Genomic DNA, 19,974 nt, shown 5'->3' on the forward strand with positions numbered 1-19,974 from the left:
TGAAACACTGTCCCCCTTCCGTCTCCTCTCCCTCTCTGTTTTATATCCTTCAACTCATGGTATTTGTATTTGTATCTCTTTTTATCACAACAGATTTCTCTGTGTGAAATTCGGGCTGCTCTACCCAGGGAGAGCGTGTCGCTACTCTACAGCACCACCCATTTTTTTGTATTTTTTCCTGTGTGCAGTTTTATTTCTTTTTCCTATCGAAGTGGATTTTCTACAGAATTTTGCCAGGCACAACCCTTTTGTTGCCGTGGGTTCTTTTACATGTGCTAAGTGCATGCTGCACACGGGACCTCGGTTTATCATCTCATCTGAATGACTAGCGTCCAGACCACCACTCAAGATCTAGTGGAGGGGGAGAAAATATCGACGGCTGAGCTGTGATTCGAACCAGCGCGCTCAGATTCTCTCGTTTCCTAGGCGGACGCGTTACCTCTAGGCCACCACTCCACATGGTGTAGGTTTATAAAATGCTCTGACATGCTAACCCGTTTTCCACAGATTTTTTTTCTGCTCTGCTACACTTGATTTTGCTTTTCCACATGCCTTGCTCAATGAGAATGCAGTGCTTCATATACATTTCTGTTGGGGAAAAGAAAGGTGAAATCCAGATGAGGTTAACCTGTGATTTTTTTTTTTTTTTTTTTTTTTTTTTTTTTTTTTTTTTTTTTGCTGCCTCATCATCTGCACCGCTTCAGTGGCATTACTCCCACACCGCTCGTTTAGATTCCCCCATTCACGGCCACACCCGGGTTCGTCCGTTGCAGTTCCAGCCTCGGCAGTCCACAGGGAACCATTGATGTTAGGTCGCCAGGAGGCCACACACCAGAGGAGACCCTGCACTGCTGCTGAGTCACTTCGATGGTGTTCCGTGGTGCCTGTTCTGTTTTAATGTACTTAGGACACCACCTACTAAGCCCCCTACTAACGACAATAACGGATTAGTCGCGGAGCCAGACTGAGTGAGCGCCCCTCCCTTTACCTGTGGATTTATTGAAATCAGTAAATCTGAGAGCCCTCGGGCTTGTTTCAGAGACTCGTATCTTCTTTTTTCATGGGCTGCAACTCTCACGTATCTCTGATCTGCGAAGGGGGTTCAGGCACTAGCAGGTCTGCACATATGTTGATCTGGGATATCGCAAAAATCCCCACCCTTTACTTACCAGGCGCCGTTACTGAGATTCGAACCCAGCACCCTCAGATTGAAAGTCCAACACCTTAACCACTTGGCTATTGCACCAGTCAAGGAGATTCATGTAAATTCATTGAGAGAATCAATGATTATATGTATATGTGATGGGTCCGTATCCAGTTGATGGGACTTGCATGTTGATCGCTATTCCCTAACGTGATTCTTAGTGGATTCCGTTTCAAAACACCACGCAACACCATACTTTCTCTATCATCCTGCTTGCATGGCTGTATTTTGGTGTTGAGCGATGTTTCTCCGGCTTTCCATCCTTTCTGTGACTGTGTGTGTGTGTGCATGCCTGCACGTGTTCGCATTGTCATGAATGGGATACACTTACAGATTCAGAAGACAGAACTCTGCACGTGATTCTCGTTTGTTTCGATTTGAGCAGGGGCTGTTACCTAGCCTTGTTGATTGTGAGAGGGAACATGAATTCAGCACATGGATCTTGTTTGATATGAGCAGGGACCATTGCATCGTTGTCAGCACACACACACTCGCACAAGCACGCGCACACAAACACAGCGAGCAAAGAAAAAGAAAATGGCTTCAGCATACGATTGTGTTTATTTCGATTGGAGCAGGGATCATTTGCAAACACAAACATACAAACACACACAGAGTCAGCCTCAGAGGAAGAAATCCCTTCAGAAGAACTCACACAAGCACACACATACACAGAGAGAGTGAACCAGCGATGAAATTGAACTCGACAAGTGATTTGCGTTTTCTTTTGTGTGTGTGGTTTTTTTTGTTTGCTTTTTTTATAGTTTTTTTGTTGATAGGTCAGTGGACACACACACATAGAGTGAGAGACAGATATACCTTCAGAAGACACTCGGTGTGTGATTCTCGATTATTTCAATACAGCCTGGGGCTGTTGCATTGTTGATTGAGGGGGAGGGGGAGGGGGGGGGGGGGAGAGTATGCAATCAGCACGTGAATTGAGTCAGTTTTGATATGAGCAGGGACACACACACACAGATTCAGAAGATGAACTCAGCAGGTGATTCCCGTTTTCGAGATGAATGGGGCTATTGCACACACACACACACCCACACACACACACACACTCAACCTCCGCGAATGGTTGATTTTAAAAAATGATGATAATAGACCTTGTTCTTTAGAAGAAAAAAAATTGGAGTAATTTGCCCTTGATTAAGCCGGAAACAGAATTCGTGGGGAGTCTCTAAAAGCGAAAGTTGCGAGTTCGTCGATTGCATTTGTGTAAATGCTTCAGAATGGGTCTGGGGAAAACGGAAGGAAAGAAAGGTTGGGGGGGTGGGGGGGGGGGGGGGGGGTAGTGTGGTTCAAAGCACTTAAGATTCACTAGAACAGTAATGGCCATTTTCTCAAGTCTGAAATCTGTTTTTAGAAGGCGCGCGCGCGCGCACACACACACACACCGACTATGTAGCAACAATATGAAATGCTAGAATGTTTATAGATTCTGATTGAATGTGTCGCACACAGGAGCGATACTTTTTTCTTCAGTTAAAAATCTGCGGGAGGTTTATGTCGCTGTGACAGCAGAAACTGACTTGACTTCGCCTTCTTGTTTCTGGTTCCGTGACAATTGAAAATCTTTGCACGATGAACAAGTTCAACTTTCGCGCTACTTATCAGTTGTCCGTTCTTTTTTTTTTTTTTAAATACTCTTTCGGTTCTTTAACTTTCATGGATTCAAGCGCACTTTCAGTTTCAGCGGACAGAGTCGCCATATTGCCTTATCCGGACGTCCCAAGGTGAAGGGGTTGAACTTTTCACTGACTTCCGGTTTTCTAACGAACACGGTCGACAGAAAATAATCATAATAAATCAAAGGGAACAAACCCAACTGAAAAAAGTGCATTTAGGAGTTACGTCCCTTGTGCCTTGGTCTGAACCACCACACAAAGACAAATTTTGAGTGGAACCCATTTAAAAAAAAAAAGTCAGTAACCATAAATCTGACCGATAAGTTTTCTGCTATGACTTGTTTACACGTGTACGTGAGTCGAAAATAATCACATTCATCATTTCGTTTATGTCGTTGACATCATCGATGACATTGCCAAAAACTTTTGATTCAGGCATGTATACAGTGTTGACTAGGGGCGGGGGGGATGTGGGTGGGAGATTTTCAGTTCTGACTGTGGTAGTTATCAACAGCACCAGTGCCTGCTCGGGACTCCTATGCTGACATTAAGGTCGCCAACATGGACATCATTTCATAGTCTGGAGGCAACAAGTCACTTTCAGTTTGGCCTCTGAACTGTCACTTTGACCTCTGAACTGACACTTTGACCTGTGAACTGTCACTTTGACCTCAGAACTGTCACACTGCCCTCTGAACTATCACCTTGTCCTCTATATACCTGTCACTTCAATGTCACTTTTAACTTCTGATCCAAGAGAGAGAGAGAGTGTGTGTGTGTGTGTGAAAGAGAGAGACACAGAGAGTGTGTGTGTGTGTGTGAAAGAGAGAGACACAGAGAGTGTGTGTGTGTGCGTGAAAGAGAGAGAGAGAGAGGGGGGGGGAGTCAAACAGAAGACAGACACACACACAGACGAACAGAGACAGGAAGACAGTGAAGGAGAAAAACGACTTACTCTTTTCAAAAATGAAAATTAAAAAAAATATCAGCGAAACTTTGCCGAAAACTCCTGTCAAACGGACTGGAAATGATGAATGCAGTGGTGCACTTTTTTTCTTTTTTTTTTTTCCCCATTTACAACATGACTGCAGTTTGGACACAACGTTTACAGTGTGACTGATCGATAAAACTATCAGATTTCTCGAGATACAGTGTAGTACCATACCGCTGTAGCAGGACAGACATTACCCTGTCCAGAATATACCCCCGTATAAATTGGCCAGGGCCAGAAAATACCCCGGGCATAGCTAGCAAGGCTACTTTATACCCGATGTACAGTTTGGCCTAGGCCAGTTTATATCTTCTTGGCCGTTTTATACTCTCCTCTTTTCCACTTAAATACATTGACACACGAATGAAGGGTGTGAACATTGCCACTGATGGTTCAACGATTCTAATTCACTGACAATTTTGGACAAAATTAAGATACACTCTGGCCTAACTGAATGTCCAGAGGATGAAATGCGCTTATCCTCAATAAAAAATTTTTATAAAAGCACAAAAAAAAGCATTATTATCCCGTTAGATAAAGGGGAAAAAAATGTAAGAAAGTGACCTATCCAATATTCAGACTGATAACCACTTAAGTAATTCCGCTTTCAAACGTAGGAAAGAACGTTAAGTTTGTGCGTTACTAGTGCGCGCGCGAGTGTGAGTGTGTGTATGTGTCTGTGTCTGTGTCTCTGTGTGTGTATGTGTGCAAGCGCGTGCGTGTGTGTGAAGTACAGACCCAGCACTCACGTGGCAGATGAGATTTCCTTCCCCTGACTTCACTTCCTGCGGTGGACACTGGAGCGGAGATGGGAGATGAGTCACTGCACGAGGGACTGACAGGAATAATGACGGGCACTGCACGTTTTGTGCTGTGTTCATGGTGTGTCTGTCCTTGTCAGTGTTGAGGTGAGCCGCCAACAGGTCATTTCAGTGTGACAGTGTTGAGGTCAGCCAATAGTTCAGTTCTGTGTGTCAGTGTTGAGGTCAACCAACAGGTCAGTTCTGTGTGTCAGTGTTGAGGTCAACCAACAGGTCAGTTCTGTGTGACAGTCAACATACATCGCTGGAATCTGTTCACTGACATGTTCACAAACTGTGGCTGCCTTCTGTCAACTGATACATCGCTGGAATCTGTTCACTGACATGTTCACAAAGTGTGGCTGCCTTCTGTCAACTGATACATCGCTGGAATCTGTTCAATGACATGTTCACAAACTGTGGCTGCCTTCTGTCAACTGATACATAGCTGGAATCTGTTCACTGAGATGTTCACAAACTGTGGCTGCCTTGTGTCATCTGATACATCACTGGAATCTGTTCACAGAGATGTTCACAAAGTGTGACTGCCTTCTGTCAACTGATACATCACTGGAATCTGTTCACAGAGATGTTCACAAAGTGTGACTGCCTTCTGTCAACTGATACATCACTGGAATCTGTTCACTGACATGTTCACAAAGTGTGACTGCCCTCTGTCATCTGATACATCGCTGGAATCTGTTCACTGACATGTTCACAAAGTGTGACTGCCTTCTGTCATCTGATACATCGCTGGAATCTGTTCACTGAGATTTTCACAAAGTGTGACTGCCCTCTGTCAACTGATACATCGCTGGAATCTGTTCACTGAGATTTTCACAAAGTGTGACTGCCTTCTGTCATCTGATACGTTGCTGGAATCTGTTCACTGATCCGTTCTGCTGCTCTGGGACTCGTTTTGACGGACGGTGACAAGGAAATGATGGGGGACGAAGCTAAGAGTCCAGACCCACGTTCCCCCGAACCAGCGTCACCAACACAGGTTCACCACCTGGCCAGACAGCTGCACAGTCTCACTGCCAAGTTCACCCAACTGGAGGAAAAGACAACTCTTCTTTTCAAAGAGCAGACAACGCTGGACGAGAAACACAACCAGCTGTCCACTGCTGTGTCCGACCCTGACAATGGATTCATGGCCCTTCAGAGGAAACATGACAAGCTCCAGACAGAGCGCTCAAAAACTCGAGCACATCTCGACAGACTTCAAACCAGTCATGGTCAGCTTCAACAGATGTATGCGGAAGTGATGTTATTCATCAAGGCATTTCAAGCAGACCACAGGAAACTCCTGTTGGACCAGGATAAAATTCGATCAGACCACAATAAACTCCTTTCGGACCAGGTTGAAATTCAAACTGACTACAACAAACTTCTTTCAGACCAGGATAAACTGCAAGCAGACCACGACAAATTTCTTTCAGACCAGGATAAACTGCAAGCAGACCACGACAAACTTCTTTCAGACCAGGATAAACTACAAGCAGACCACGACAAACTTCTTTCAGACCAGGATAAACTGCAAGCAGACCACGACAAACTTCTTTCAGACCAGGATAAACTGCAAGCAGACCACAACAAATTTATTTCAGACCAGGATAAACTGCAAGCAGACCACGAGAAACTTCTTTCAGACCAGGATAAACTGCAAGCAGACCACGAGAAACTTCTTTCAGACCAGGACAAACTGCAAGCAGACCACGACAAACTTCTCTCAGACCAGGATAAACTGCAAGCAGACCACGACAAACTTCTTTCAGACCAGGATAAACTGCAAGCAGACCACGACAAATTTCTTTCAGACCAGGATAAACTGCAAGCAGACCACGACAAACTTCTTTCAGACCAGGATAAACTGCAAGCAGACCACGAAAAACTTCTTTCAGACCAGGATAAACTTCAGACAGAAATGGTCAAGCAGAAGAAAGGGCATGTCTCAAAGCAGAGGGGCGTGAAGATGAAGCTGGACACCCTATACAAGGTCCAGGAAGAACTCCGAACAGACATAGACAAGAACTCAAACGTTCAGGAGGCTTCCCAGGATGAAATGATCACGCTGCAGAACAGCCATGACACACTGACTGGACATGTAAACACGCTGAGGACAGGTATAGATACACTGAGGACAGATGTGGATACATTGAGGACAGATGTGGATACATTGAGGACAGGTAAAGACACACTGACTACAGATGTGGATACACTGAGTACAGGTAAAGACACACTGACTACAGATGTAGATACATTGAGAACAGGTAAAGACACACTGAGGACAGGTAAAGACACACTGACTACAGATGTGGATACATTGAGGACAGGTAAAGACACACTGAGGACAGGTAAAGACACACTGAGGACAGATGTGGATACATTGAGGACAGGTAAAGACACACTGACTACAGATGTGGATACACTGAGGACAGGTAAAGACACACTGAGGACAGATGTGGATACATTGAGGACAGGTAAAGACACACTGACTACAGATGTGGATACACTGAGGACAGGTAAAGACACACTGAGGACAGATGTGGATACATTGAGGACAGGTAAAGACTCACTAACTACAGATGTGGATACATTGAGCACAGGTAAAGACACACTGAGGACAGATGTGGATACATTGAGGACAGGTAAAGACACACTGACTACAGATGTGGATACACTGAGGACAGGTAAAGACACACTGATGACAGATGTGGATACATTGAGGACAGGTAAAGACTCACTGACTACAGATGTGGATACATTAAGAACAGGTAAAGACACACTGACTACAGATGTGGATACACTGAGGACAGGTAAAGACACACTGAGGACAGATGTGGATACATTGAGGACAGGTAAAGACACACTGACTACAGATGTGGATACACTGAGGACAGGTAAAGACACACTGAGGACAGATGTGGATACATTAAGAACAGGTAAAGACACACTGAGGACAGGTAAAGACACACTGACTACAGATGTGGATACATTGAGTACAGGTAAAGACACACTGACTACAGATGTGGATACATTAAGAACAGGTAAAGACACACTGACTACAGATGTGGATACATTGAGAACAGGTAAAGACACACTGAGGACAGGTAAAGACACACTGACTACAGATGTGGATACACTGAGCACAGGTAAAGACACACTGACTACAGATGTGGAACAGCTAAAGGCATCACTAAAACGCACACAGAACACACTGACTGTGCACTTGACCGAGTCCAGAAAAGAGATGGGAGAGATGAAGTTGTTCCTGCAACACAACCGGGACATGCTGTGTTCGGAAGTGGACACACTGAGAGCTGGTGCCAAACAGAGCGAAACGTCACTGGCCAAGGCGAATGCCGATATCGCTGTGCTGAAGACCAGGCTAGGTAAGTCATGGCTGGTGTTACTGTCCTGTCTTTCGGTCTGTCTGTCTTTCTTTCTGTCTGTGTTGTGTGTGTCTCCCTCTCATTCAGGTATCCATGAAAAAGCGGCGTCAATTCGTTGCATCAGCAGTATCTTTCTTCCTGATACTGCTACTACTACTACTACTACTACCACTAACAAATACTGTACAAAGGTATATAGTGCCGCAGCCTTAGGGGCTAGTTGGTCTTTGGGAACCATCCCAGTTTAGACTGTCCTAAAACCCTCTTGGCCGAGAGAGCGGGGGTGTAACTTGGGCAAGACACTCTCCACTATAATCAAACTCTAGCCCAGATAGTTGGGACAGCAGTTACCTCCTCTGCTGTTCTGACGGTCACGGTCGGACAACTATCATGCACATGATAATACATTACGTACATTTGCATGAGCGCCCTTTCTCTCTGTCTCTAAAAGCTCAGGATGGTTTACTTGAAAGAAAAAAAAGTTACAAATTACATGGACCACCCATCTTCAGAAGGTAACAGTCAGTGGACAGAGAGTTCACCACAGGTTATTGTATTGACAGGAGAAATGTTCAGAAGGTAACAGTCAGTGGACAGAGAGTTCACCACAGGTTATTGTATTGACAGGAGGAATGTTCAGAAGGTAACAGTCAGTGGACAGAGAGTTCACCACAGGTTATTGTATTGACAGGAGAAATGTTCAGAAGGTAACAGTCAGTGGACAGAGAGTTCACCACAGGTTATTGTATTGACAGGAGAAATGTTCAGAAGGTAACAGTCAGACGTGAGGATGAGTGGAGAGTTCTCGAGGGCGTGTAAGCACTGATGAGGTCAGAAAGAAAGGCTGGTCCTGTGGAATGGAAAGCAGAAAAGCAGACACGCATCTTTGTATTTAATTCTCACCTCTACGGGGAGCCAGTTACGGAGGTGGAGAGAAATGTGATTATTGCATGGGACTCTTAGATCTCTCTGTCTCTCTGTCTCTGTCTCTGTCTCTCTCTCTGTGTGTGTGTGTGTGTGTGTGTGTGTGTGTGTGTGTGTGTGTGTGTGTGTGTGTGAAACACTCACCAGCACCAACTATTTTCGACTCGATACTCTCAGTCCTAGGATTCAGTTCATGTCAAAATAACAATACACTCGTTCACTCCCATCTCTTGTCTGTCGAAGGACGAAGGTTGGTCACTGTCACTGTTCTGTTGCGTGGGAAACTGGCTGCCGCTGTCAAGCTTTGTTACAAGCTGAAAATACAACAAAACAGTCTATTTAACATGATCTTTCTATCATGTCTATGTTGACTGAAGTCGCCCAAAGTGGTGAACAGTCTTGTCGACTGAAGTCGCCTGTGGCGGCGAAAAGGGTATATACTGCACTGCACTACACACCATTACACTGTGAAAAACAGTCCAACAGTCCAACATGTGTGTGTGTGTGTGTGTGTGTGTGTGTGTGTGTGTGTGTCCGTACGAACCACAGGCCAAGGCAGACTTCTGTTTCACGCGTACGGCTTGGACAAGTCCCGCACCGGGCAGGGCCGACCCATGACCTTCACCACGGTGGGGGTCAACGAGGGAGGTCACTACGACGCCGCCACGGGCCGCTTCAGAGCTCCCGACGCTGGTCTGTACTGTTTCACGAGCACTGTGGCCTGTCGGGAGATCCGTCACACTGTGCACGGGCAGATCGTGTGTGGCGGGGAGGCCCGCTGCTGTGTGGGTGGCGAGGAGTTGGGTGGCACGGGCACGGCGGTGGTGTGGGTGAAGAAGGGGGAGGTGGTGTGGATGCGGGCCCTCAGCCCGGTGCATCAATACGGGGACAGGGGGCTGTCGCTCAAGCGCTGCGCCTTCACTGGTTCCCTGCTGATGCTGTCATGACGTCATGCCTTCACCGGTGCCCTGCTGATGCTGTCATGACGTCATGCCTTCACCGGTACCCTGCTGATGCTGTCATGACGTCATGCATTCACTGGTTCCCTGCTGATGCTGTCATGACGTCATGCCTTCACCGGTGCCCTGCTGATGCTGTCATGACGTCATGCCTTCACCGGTGCCCTGCTGATGCTGTCATGACGTCATGCCTTCACCGGTTCCCTGCTGATGCTGTCATGACGTCATGCCTTCACCGGTGCCCTGCTGATGCTGTCATGACGTCATGCCTTCACCGGTTCCCTGCTGATGCTGTCATGACGTCATGCCTTCATCGTTACCCTGCTGATGCTGTCATGACGTCATGCCTTCACTGGTGCCCTGCTGATGCTGTCATGACGTCATGCCTTCACTGGTGCCCTGCTGATGCTGTCATGACGTCATGCCTTCACTGGTGGACCTGCTGATGCTGTCTCCCTGGCTGTTTGTCATGACGGCATGTGCTCAAGGCCTGATCAGCGCGTTGAACTATTGGAAGGTCAGGCATTTGCACCTTTTTTTTTTCTTTTTTTTTTCCAGCAGCTGTTGTGTAGCGTATATGGATCTGTCCGCACATCTGACGCCTCCTTGAAACAAAACTGAAAGTGAAACATGAGCTGTCTGTCAGTCCCCCACACTGTTCGGCACGCGTCGTGCCCTCTCACGCGCTGTGCAGGTGTGTGTCAGGAATATTGTCGCTGGGCGGCCACACTCCCTCTCACGTGTACAAGTCCAGCACGTGTCTCAAGTCCAGTGCATAGTTTTTCGTCTTGAGACTGTCACCTTGTCTTGATCCACCTCTTCTCTGTCAGAACTTCCTGCCTCAGTGTAACCTTTATAGTGTCAGCAGTGGTGAAAGGCTGTCTTCATGCTGCGGTGTGCTGTGTTTTGCTGGGCTGTGTTGTGCTGTGCTGCTGTGCTGTGCTGCTGTGCTGTGCTGTGCTGTGCTGTGGTGTGCTGTGGTGCTGTGCTGTGCCGTGCCGTGTTGTGCCATGCCGTGATGTGCTGTGTCATGTTGTATTGTGCCGTACTGCGCTGTACTGGGTTGTGCAGTGTTGTTCTGTGTTGCGCTGTGCTGTGCTGTGCTGTGCTGTGGTGCTGTGCTGTGCCGTGCCGTGTTGTGCCATGCCGTGATGTGCTGTGTCATGTTGTATTGTGCCGTGCTGCACTGTACTGGGTTGTGCAGTGTTGTTCTGTGTTGCGCTGTGCTGTGCTGTGCTGTGCTGTGCTGTGCTGTGCTGTGGTGCTGTGCTGTGCCGTGCCGTGCCATGTTGTGCCATGCCATGATGTGCTGTGTCATGTTGTATTGTGCCGTGCTGCGCTGTACTGGCTCGTGCAGTGTTGTTCTGTGTCGTGCTGTGTTGTGCCGTGTCATGATGCCTTGTGCCGTGTTGTCTAAGCGTGTTAACTGGCATTGAAAACCACTGCTGACTCCTTTGGGAGCGATTAACATCTCTTGTTGATATGTCTAGTACATATGTCATGGTTAGTGAGCCAGTTGACTGGTTACTTAGTTAACGAAAAAGAATGCAATTATCTTCTGTGACTATCTACTACTATATATTGTGACTTTTCTCTTCCCTGTCAGTCACTGTGGATTGATAAGTGTCGTGATGCTCAACAGAGAGGAAGTGAGGAGTTGTTGGCCATTTCCCGTCTTTCTTCCGCTGCTGACGGAGCTCTCAACTTTCAGCAGTGCTCAAGTGTCTGCATTTTCCGTAAATATAGGACAGTGTGTCAACAGCATTCTTATGCTCGTCGTTGCTGATGTCTCTCGGTCGGTCCACACTCTAGCCTGGCCTAATAAATGATTACTAGTCTACTGTTTTGTTTTTTGTTGTTGTTTTTTAAAATTTTTTTACTCACTTCTGTAAACAAAGTGAGTCTATGTTTTAACCTGGTGTTCGGTTGTCTGTGTGTGTGTGTGTGTGTGTGTGGTAAACTTTAACATTGCCATTTTCTCTGCAAATACTTTGTCAGTTGACACCAAATTTGGCATAAAAATAGGAAAAATTCAGTACTTTCCAGTCATCTTGTTTAAAACAATATTGCACCTCTGGGATGGGCACAAAAAATTAAAAAAAGAAGCCAAATTGTATGCAAACTGAATTTACTGTTATATTTATATTTTTTTTATTCTCTAAACTTGGCACCTTGATCTGATATTCTGACACAACAACAAGAACAGTAATTTTTTTTATCATGTTTTGTTCAAACAGGAACTTCTTTTTCTAAGCATGGAAGTTATATTTATTTTGCATGTTTTTGGTACAGATAGTTAAAAAAAAAAAGAAGGGAAATTAATCTGTAATGAATGCTAGGGGGCTTAATTTGCTTTAAAATGATCTTTCTCATCGTAAACATTACATTTTGAAATTATACTCAATACATAAAAAGCTTGTGTGTTTTACTCTCAGTGTACAGGGCTTTCACTATGTTCATTCGCCCAAGTGGTCTTTTTCGGAAAATACTAAAATCAATACGAGTGGACCTTATAGATCTATTGGCTGAGCCCTGAAGGTCATGGGCAAAAATCAACTGCATACACATATTTATACATATTCAAAGCGCGTGCTCATATTCTTTGCGAACGCGAACGACGCCATTTTGTTTCAATTTGTTGACCTGCCCGTTCAATCCTATATTCAATCGACAATACATGATAACATGTGATGGAAGGTTGGAGAAGGAGACCGTTAAATATTTATGCCGAGAGAAAGATTTGTGAACGCCTCATCACTTACTGGATTATGGCCCAAACTGCCATAAAAATATCCACAGAATCAGTCGGAATTCAATGTTAAAAATAATAAACCATGAGATTTAATACCCTTGAATTACGTTTAGAAGTCCTTGTACTTGGCTCTACATGTTATTAGTTTAACAAAATACTCAATTTTCATATCAACTTTAAAACTATCAAACTAGAATGAACATAAAAGAGAAATTGAATCGACCGTGTCAACCAGGTGTAACTAAACTTGTACATCTATCTAGATCCAGAGAAAACGGCTAAATGTTGCAATGTGATTGCGACGATAGCCACGTCTCCTTTACCGCGGACTAAAAAAGAATTTTTAAGTGCACTTAAAGATTTTTTAAAGCCCAAGATATACCAGAATACTATGATTTAAATAGCGTTCTCACTGCGAATACTGCAATCGATTTATCGCCCTTTAAAAAAGCATGTTTAAATATTATATTTTTGAACGTCAATGAGGGCGGCACGATAGTGTAATGGGTAAGACAGTTTCTTCTCACCCGAACACGCGGGGTTCGAATCTGCTACTAGGACTTTTTTTTCTTTTTTTTCTTTCTTTTTTTAAACCCGAAGCTTTATAATAACAAACACAAAACACATTTTAACGATTAGATTTTTTTTTTTTTTTAAGTGTATCACAAGTGAGTCTTGAAGGCCTTGCCTCTCTTGTTTTTGTTGTTGTTGTTGTTGTTTTTTTCCAGGGCAGCCTGTACTGAAGGTCGCGTGCTGGTGGCAGCACCTCAGTTTTTTTTTGCTGACGTCAGCTACTCATGTGACTGCTACTGCTACCCCTACAACTACTGCTACCTCTACTGTAAGCACTGCTGTTACTACCAAATACTTTACATCTTGTGAAGAGAGAAATCAGAGTGCTTCATAATCAAAGGTTGCACGGCCGTGTGTACACTTGAAGCTAACACCGTGTGTCACTGACATCAGTGAGACTGACATCACGTGCACACATGAAACTAACGGACCGTGCGTCACTGACATCAGTGAGACTTACATCACGTGTACACATGAAACTAACACTGACATCAGTGAGACTTACATCACGTGTACACATGAAGCTAACACCGTGTGTCACTGACATCAATGAGACTTACGTCACGTGTACACATGAAACTAACACTGACATCAGTGAGACTTACATCACGTGTACACATGAAACTAACACTGACATAAGTGAGACTTACATCACGTGTACACATGAAGCTAACACCGTGTGTCACTGACATCAGTGAGACTTACATCACGTGTACACATGAAACTAACACCGTGTGTCACTGACATCAGTGAGACTTACATCACGTGTACACATGAAACTAACGGGCCGTGTGTCACTGACATCAGTGAGACTTACATCACGTGTACACATGAAACTAACACCGTGTGTCACTGACATCAGTGAGACTTACATCACGTGTACACATGAAACTAACGGACCGTGCGTCACTGACATCAGTGAGACTTACATCACGTGTACACATGAAACTAACGGGCCGTGTGTAACTGACATCAGTGAGACTTACATCACGTGTACACATGAAACTAACACTGACATTAGTGAGACTTACATCACGTGTACACATGAAACTGACACTGACATCAGTGAGACTTACATCATGTGTACACATGAAACTAACACTGACATAAGTTAGAGACTTACATCACGTGTACAGATGAAGCTAACACCGTGTGTCACTGACATCAGTGAGACTTACGTCACGTGTACACATGAAACTAACACTGACATCAGTGAGACTTACATCACGTGTACACATGATACTAAGACGTGTGTCACTGACATCAGTGAGACTTACATCACGTGTACACATGATACTAAGACGTGTGTCACTGACATCAATGAGACTTACATCACGTGTACACATGAAGCTAACACCGTGTGTCACTGCCATCAGTGAGACTTACGTCACGTGTACACATGAAACTAACACTGACATCAGTGAGACTTACATCACGTGTACACATGAAACTAACGCCGTGTGTCACTGCCATCAGCGACTGAAATTTACATCACGTGTACACTTGAAACTAACGGCCCATGTCTCACTGACATCAGTGAGACTTACATCACGTGTACACTTGAAACTAACACTGACATCAGTGAGACTTACATCGTGTGTACACTTGAAGCTAACACCGTGTGTCACTGACATAAGTGAGACTTACATCACGTGTACACATGAAACTAACACTGACATCAGTGAGACTTACATCACGTGTACACATGAAACTAACGCTGTGTGTCACTGCCAACAGCGACTGAAATTTACATCACGTGTACACTTGAAACTAACGGACCGTGTGTCACTGACATCAGTGAGACTTACATCACGTGTACACTTGAAACTAACACTGACATCAGTGAGACTTACATCGTGTGTACACTTGAAGCTAACACCGTGTGTCACTGACATAAGTGAGACTTACATCACGTGTACACATGAAGCTAACACCGTGTGTCACTGACATCAGTGAGACTTACATCACGTGTACACTTGAAACTAACACCGTGTGTCACTGACATCAGCGAAACTAACACCGCACCGTCACGGTGTGTTCACATAAAACTATTACCTTACTCGCTTCCGCATCGCTATCACGTGGAGGAGACTGAATTACAGGACCAAGCTCAGTGCCAGCTGTGCACGACGCACACTGCGGCCTTCACTTCAAGAAGTCCATTCTTCACTGCACAAAGCCAACGAAAGCTCGTAAGCTGGACCAAGTAGCAGCAGCAGCAGTAGTAACAGCAGTAGTAGTAGCAGTGGTAGTAGAATAGGGACAATATAATATACTGTGAAGCTTTTGCACAGTTAAGTCCCTTCAATGTGTCGTAAAAGATGTAGCTTATAATCAGATTTGGTCGTGGCTCCACGCCCAGTAAGCCGCCGATGTTTTCATTCGTCAGAACTTTATTTTATGTTTTGTTTTATTTTGTTTTATTTTATTTTATTTTATTAGTAAATGACTGAGAACTTTAAGAACTGTCCAGCTGATTCTTGAATGAATTAGTAGATGGTGCTTGATTTGTTGAGCTTACAGATTGTCACGTTCCTTTCGTTAGTATCCCTGGTATTGAAACAACTTTCCTACTTTCTTGTGTTTGTATTTGAGCGTTGCTCCACCCCCATCTCTCTCTCTCTCTCTCTCCCTCTTCCACCCCCATCTCTCTCCCTCCCTCTCCCTCTTCCACCCCCCATCTCTCTCTCTCCCTTCCTCTTCTACCCACATCTCTCTCTCTCTCTCTCATTCTAAGCAGACCTACTTGTGTTCAGATCATTATAACGTGTTGATTGGATGGATTCATTACAATTATTTGAAGAGTTCGTTCCATGAGACGTTAAACACTGCTCATCGCATACACCTGTATGCCAAAGGAAGTTGGTTTGGGGTGATTTATTCGTTGTCAAATCAGAAAAAGATTGATTTTGAAATGGAAATAAATCAGGATCAATGTGTGTGTGTGTGTGTGTGTGTGTGTGTTGTGTGTCGTTTAATCCTCGCTCGGCTCCGTCAATATATATATATATATATATATATATATATATATGGACTTTTGACGTACAAATATCCTTTACTGACACAACGTGAGAAATAATTACGTCACAGCTTGCTGCAGTCTGCTGTGGACGTCATATTGTTTATGTTAATTTCGTTTGCAGTTTATGTTTACCCAATGTGTGTCGTGTTTACGTCATTTGTGTCGTGCTCAGCTTGCGTCATTTGTCTTTATCGTCAGTGAAGCAGGCATCATTGAACACATGCCAATCAGTATTTCTATTGCTCATAGCTCAGCGCTCTTTATATGTACAAAATTTATGAATCTGTAGATGACCCAATAAAATCAATCAATTATCACACTCGGTGCAAACGCACGTCATCCAACTCAAGCACTTACTTTAATCACACACACACACACACACACACACATACGTGCGCACACACACGTGCGCACGCACTCTCTCACACACACATGCACGCACAGATGGGGTGTGGCAGTGACCGTAAGTATGTCAGAGATATTCAGGGCCAGTGCTGTAGGGTGACAGATGAGAAGCTGGCTGAAGAGTTTGTTTCGAAATCTTGGACGAAAATAGAATAGAATATGTCTTTATTACCAAGTGTACCGGGGTCACAAGGAATATTGGGGGGTGGGTTACAAGATACAGACATAAATCGAAAATCATACACAGGCACAGATACAATAGAAATTAGGATACATACAAGTGCATATCAATTTAAAAACTTGTGCACACTCACACATGCACGCACTGCACACACACACACACACACACACACGTTTCAACAGAAGCTGCATATTACATGTGGATGGAGCTGATGACTAGATCTTCAGGTAGATGGTCGTTTGGGAGCCAGTGCAAGGATTTCGGAAAGAGGCGATATATGTTTAAACTGTGCAATTTTAGAATCAGCATCGGTGCATTGCTCCGTTTTATACCGAGCCCAGATTTTTGAGCGCCTTGCGCAGCAGGTGCATTTGGGTGGCAGCCAGGAATTAACTCTTTCCATACGAACGGCGAAAGAGACGACGTTAACAGCGTTTCACCCCAATTACCATCATCAAAATATTGCAAGCGGAAGGCTCTTATACTGAAGACGTGAATGTTGACAAAGAATACCACAATTCTGACGACGGAAGCTAAAGGTTGGGTCATTCAGACACCCACTGGACATCCGAGGGGTCTGTGTAGAGGAGAAGAGAGGACTGGCCGTACTGATTGAGTTAAAGCATTGCTGTCAGAATGCCTGGAGAGAACAAGACGAGCAGGTTAGAATGTTGGTTGCATCTATCTATGGACAAGCAGTGATGGCGACTTATATCTATTCTCCCATGTATGCTATCCAGCAAATATTTGAGATATGCTCTTTGAAGGACTGATGTGAATTATTGAGATAATTATGCTCTTTGAAGGACAGATGTAGAGTCTGATCCGAAATGGCCGGCCCCAGATAAACACAGGAGCCAAGACAACTTTACCATCTCCATAGAGAAATTTTCATGTGATCTTCTTCATGCTCACAGCAAAGACATAAAGACATGCATTTGAAGGACATGAATGTACATCCACACACTTTTCTCTTGTACAACAAATCAAACAAATGATGATGGAAAGGAGGCTGGAGGGAGGCGTAGGGGTGAGGGGGAGAGGGGGGCGAAGCGGTCGGAAGGCTTCGGAAACGGGTGGCGTGAATGGTACTAGAAAGGATACAAAAAAACCCAAGAGGTTTTGTATGAAAATAATGAAGAAAAAAAATGGCATTCGGCCATTTTGAGACAATTCTCTTCACTTGAAAAAACAGAAAGGGTGTATTTTAAATACACAAAGGGCAATGGAAGAAAACGAACAGTGAACAGTGATAGGGGAGAGAACTGGGGGAGCAAAACAAAAAACAACAACAAAACAACCTGAATCTTATTCGGGTAGAAATGACTGGGCCGGTAAATTTGAATTGGAAAACGGCGTGCATGAGAAGTGGTGCGCCCATTCTATTCCCTATGCCCACCTATGTGAGGAAACAAACTATTATTTTTCAGTCACCATTTTCATCATCATTATCAGATGTCCCAATAAGGGTACTTTTGAGGCCAATAAACAAACAGGAAAAAAAAAATTAAACTGATTTGGAGTTCGTCTGAAACAGAAATGCAGAACGAATATTGGTAAAGTTGGATGATGTATGTATAGGCGGGAAGAGGAGGAAGGAAGGAAGGAAGGAAGGAAGGAAGAAAGCGGAATTCAGCTGGGAGGAAATGAGTAAATGGGAACGAGTGACAATGAGTACAAGGCTCGAGGAGGGTTGGAAGGAGTAACTGTATTTGTATTTGTATTTATTTTTTATCACAACAGATTTCTCTGTGTGAAATTCGGGCTGCTCTCCCCAGGGAGAGCGCGTCGCTACACTACAGCGCCACCCATTTTTTTATGTATTTTTTCCTGCGTGCAGTTTTTTTGTTTTTTTTTTATATTTGTTTTTCCTATCGAAGTGGATTTTTCTACAGAATTTTGCCAGGAACAATCCTTTTGTTGCCGTGGGTTCTTCTACGTGCGCTAAGTGCATGCTGCACACGGGACCTCGGTTTATCGTCTCATCCGAATGACTAGCGTCCAGACCACCACTCAAGGTCTAGTGGAGGGGGAGAAAATATCGGCGGCTGAACGGTGATTCGAACCAGCGCGCTCAGATTCTCTCGCTTCCTAGGCAGACGCGTTACCTCTAGGCCATCACTCCACATAACTCCACTCCACTGTCAATCGGAACGAGCCATGGTAATGATCTAGGAGAGTGGGGAGTAATTGTGAATCGGAACGAGCCAAGGTACTAGGAGAGTGGGTAGGAGTAACTGTGAATCGGAACGAGCCAAGGTAATGATCTAGGAGAGTGGGAAGGAGTAACTGTGAATCGGAACGAGCCATGGTAATGATCTAGGAGAGTGGGAAGGAGTCACTGTGAATCGGAACGAGCCAAGGTAATGATCTAGGAGAGTGGGAAGGAGTAACTGTGAATCGGAACGAGCCATGGTAATGATCTAGGAGAGTGGGGAGTAACTGTGAATCGGAACGAGCCATGGTAATGATCTAGGAGAGTGGGAAGGAGCCACTATGAATCGGAACGAGCCAAGGTAATGATCTAGGAGAGTGGGAAGGAGTCACTGTCAATCGGAACGAGCCAAGGTAATGATCTAGGAGAGTGGGAAGGAGTCACTGTCAATCGGAATGAGCCAAGGTAATGATCTAGGAGAGTGGGAAGTAACTGTGAATCGGAACGAGCCAAGGTAATGTTCTAGGAGAGTGGGAAGGAGTAACTGTGAATCGGAACGAGCCAAGGTAATGATCTAGGAGAGTGGGAAGGAGTCACTGTCAATCGGAACGAGCCAAGGTAATGATCTAGGAGAGTGGGAAGGAGTAACTGTGAATCGGAACGAGCCAAGGTAATGATCTAGGAGAGTGGGAAGGAGCCACTATGAATCGGAACGAGCCAAGGTAATGATCTAGGAGAGTGGGAAGGAGTCACTGTGAATCGGAACGAGCCAAGGTAATGATCTAGGAGAGTGTTCATTATCTAAAAGAAATATAGTTTAAAGTTTTATTCATCCTTTCACTCCGATTGTTTATGGAGGCCGACTGCTATCAGACGATGCTTCTACGCCCAAAACAAACTTTGTCAGCTGACACCAAATTAGGCATAAAAATAGGAAAAGTTCAGTTCTTTCCAGTCATCTTGTTTAAAACAATATTGC

At 44.6% G+C, this 19,974-nt stretch overlaps 1 protein-coding gene across 1 annotated transcript; it reads left to right on the forward strand.

The window, feature by feature from the left end:
• The first annotated feature begins 4,638 nt into the window (after window positions 1-4,638).
• On the forward strand, window positions 4,639-10,008 carry LOC143291253 (uncharacterized). Its single transcript, XM_076601062.1, has 3 exons — window positions 4,639-4,814; window positions 4,852-8,024; window positions 9,498-10,008. The coding sequence occupies exons 2-3, from the start codon at window positions 5,570-5,572 to the stop codon at window positions 9,893-9,895; spliced, it is 2,853 nt and encodes a 950-aa protein (XP_076457177.1). The 5' UTR covers window positions 4,639-4,814; window positions 4,852-5,569; the 3' UTR covers window positions 9,896-10,008.
• Window positions 10,009-19,974: the final 9,966 nt, after the last annotated feature.

This window comes from Babylonia areolata, chromosome 16, assembly GCF_041734735.1.
Source record: "Babylonia areolata isolate BAREFJ2019XMU chromosome 16, ASM4173473v1, whole genome shotgun sequence".
NCBI lineage: Eukaryota > Metazoa > Mollusca > Gastropoda > Neogastropoda > Buccinidae > Babylonia > Babylonia areolata.

What these genes read in the sequence shown, in the direction of transcription:
- LOC143291253 (XM_076601062.1), top strand. Translation starts at nt 5,570, where the DNA reads ATGATGGGGGACGAAGCTAAGAGTCCAGACCCACGTTCCCCCGAACCA. An exon ending in TGTGCTGAAGACCAGGCTAG is followed by an intron (nt 8,025 to 9,497) that starts GTAAGTCATGGC and finishes TACGAACCACAG; the next exon opens with GCCAAGGCAGACTTCTGTTT.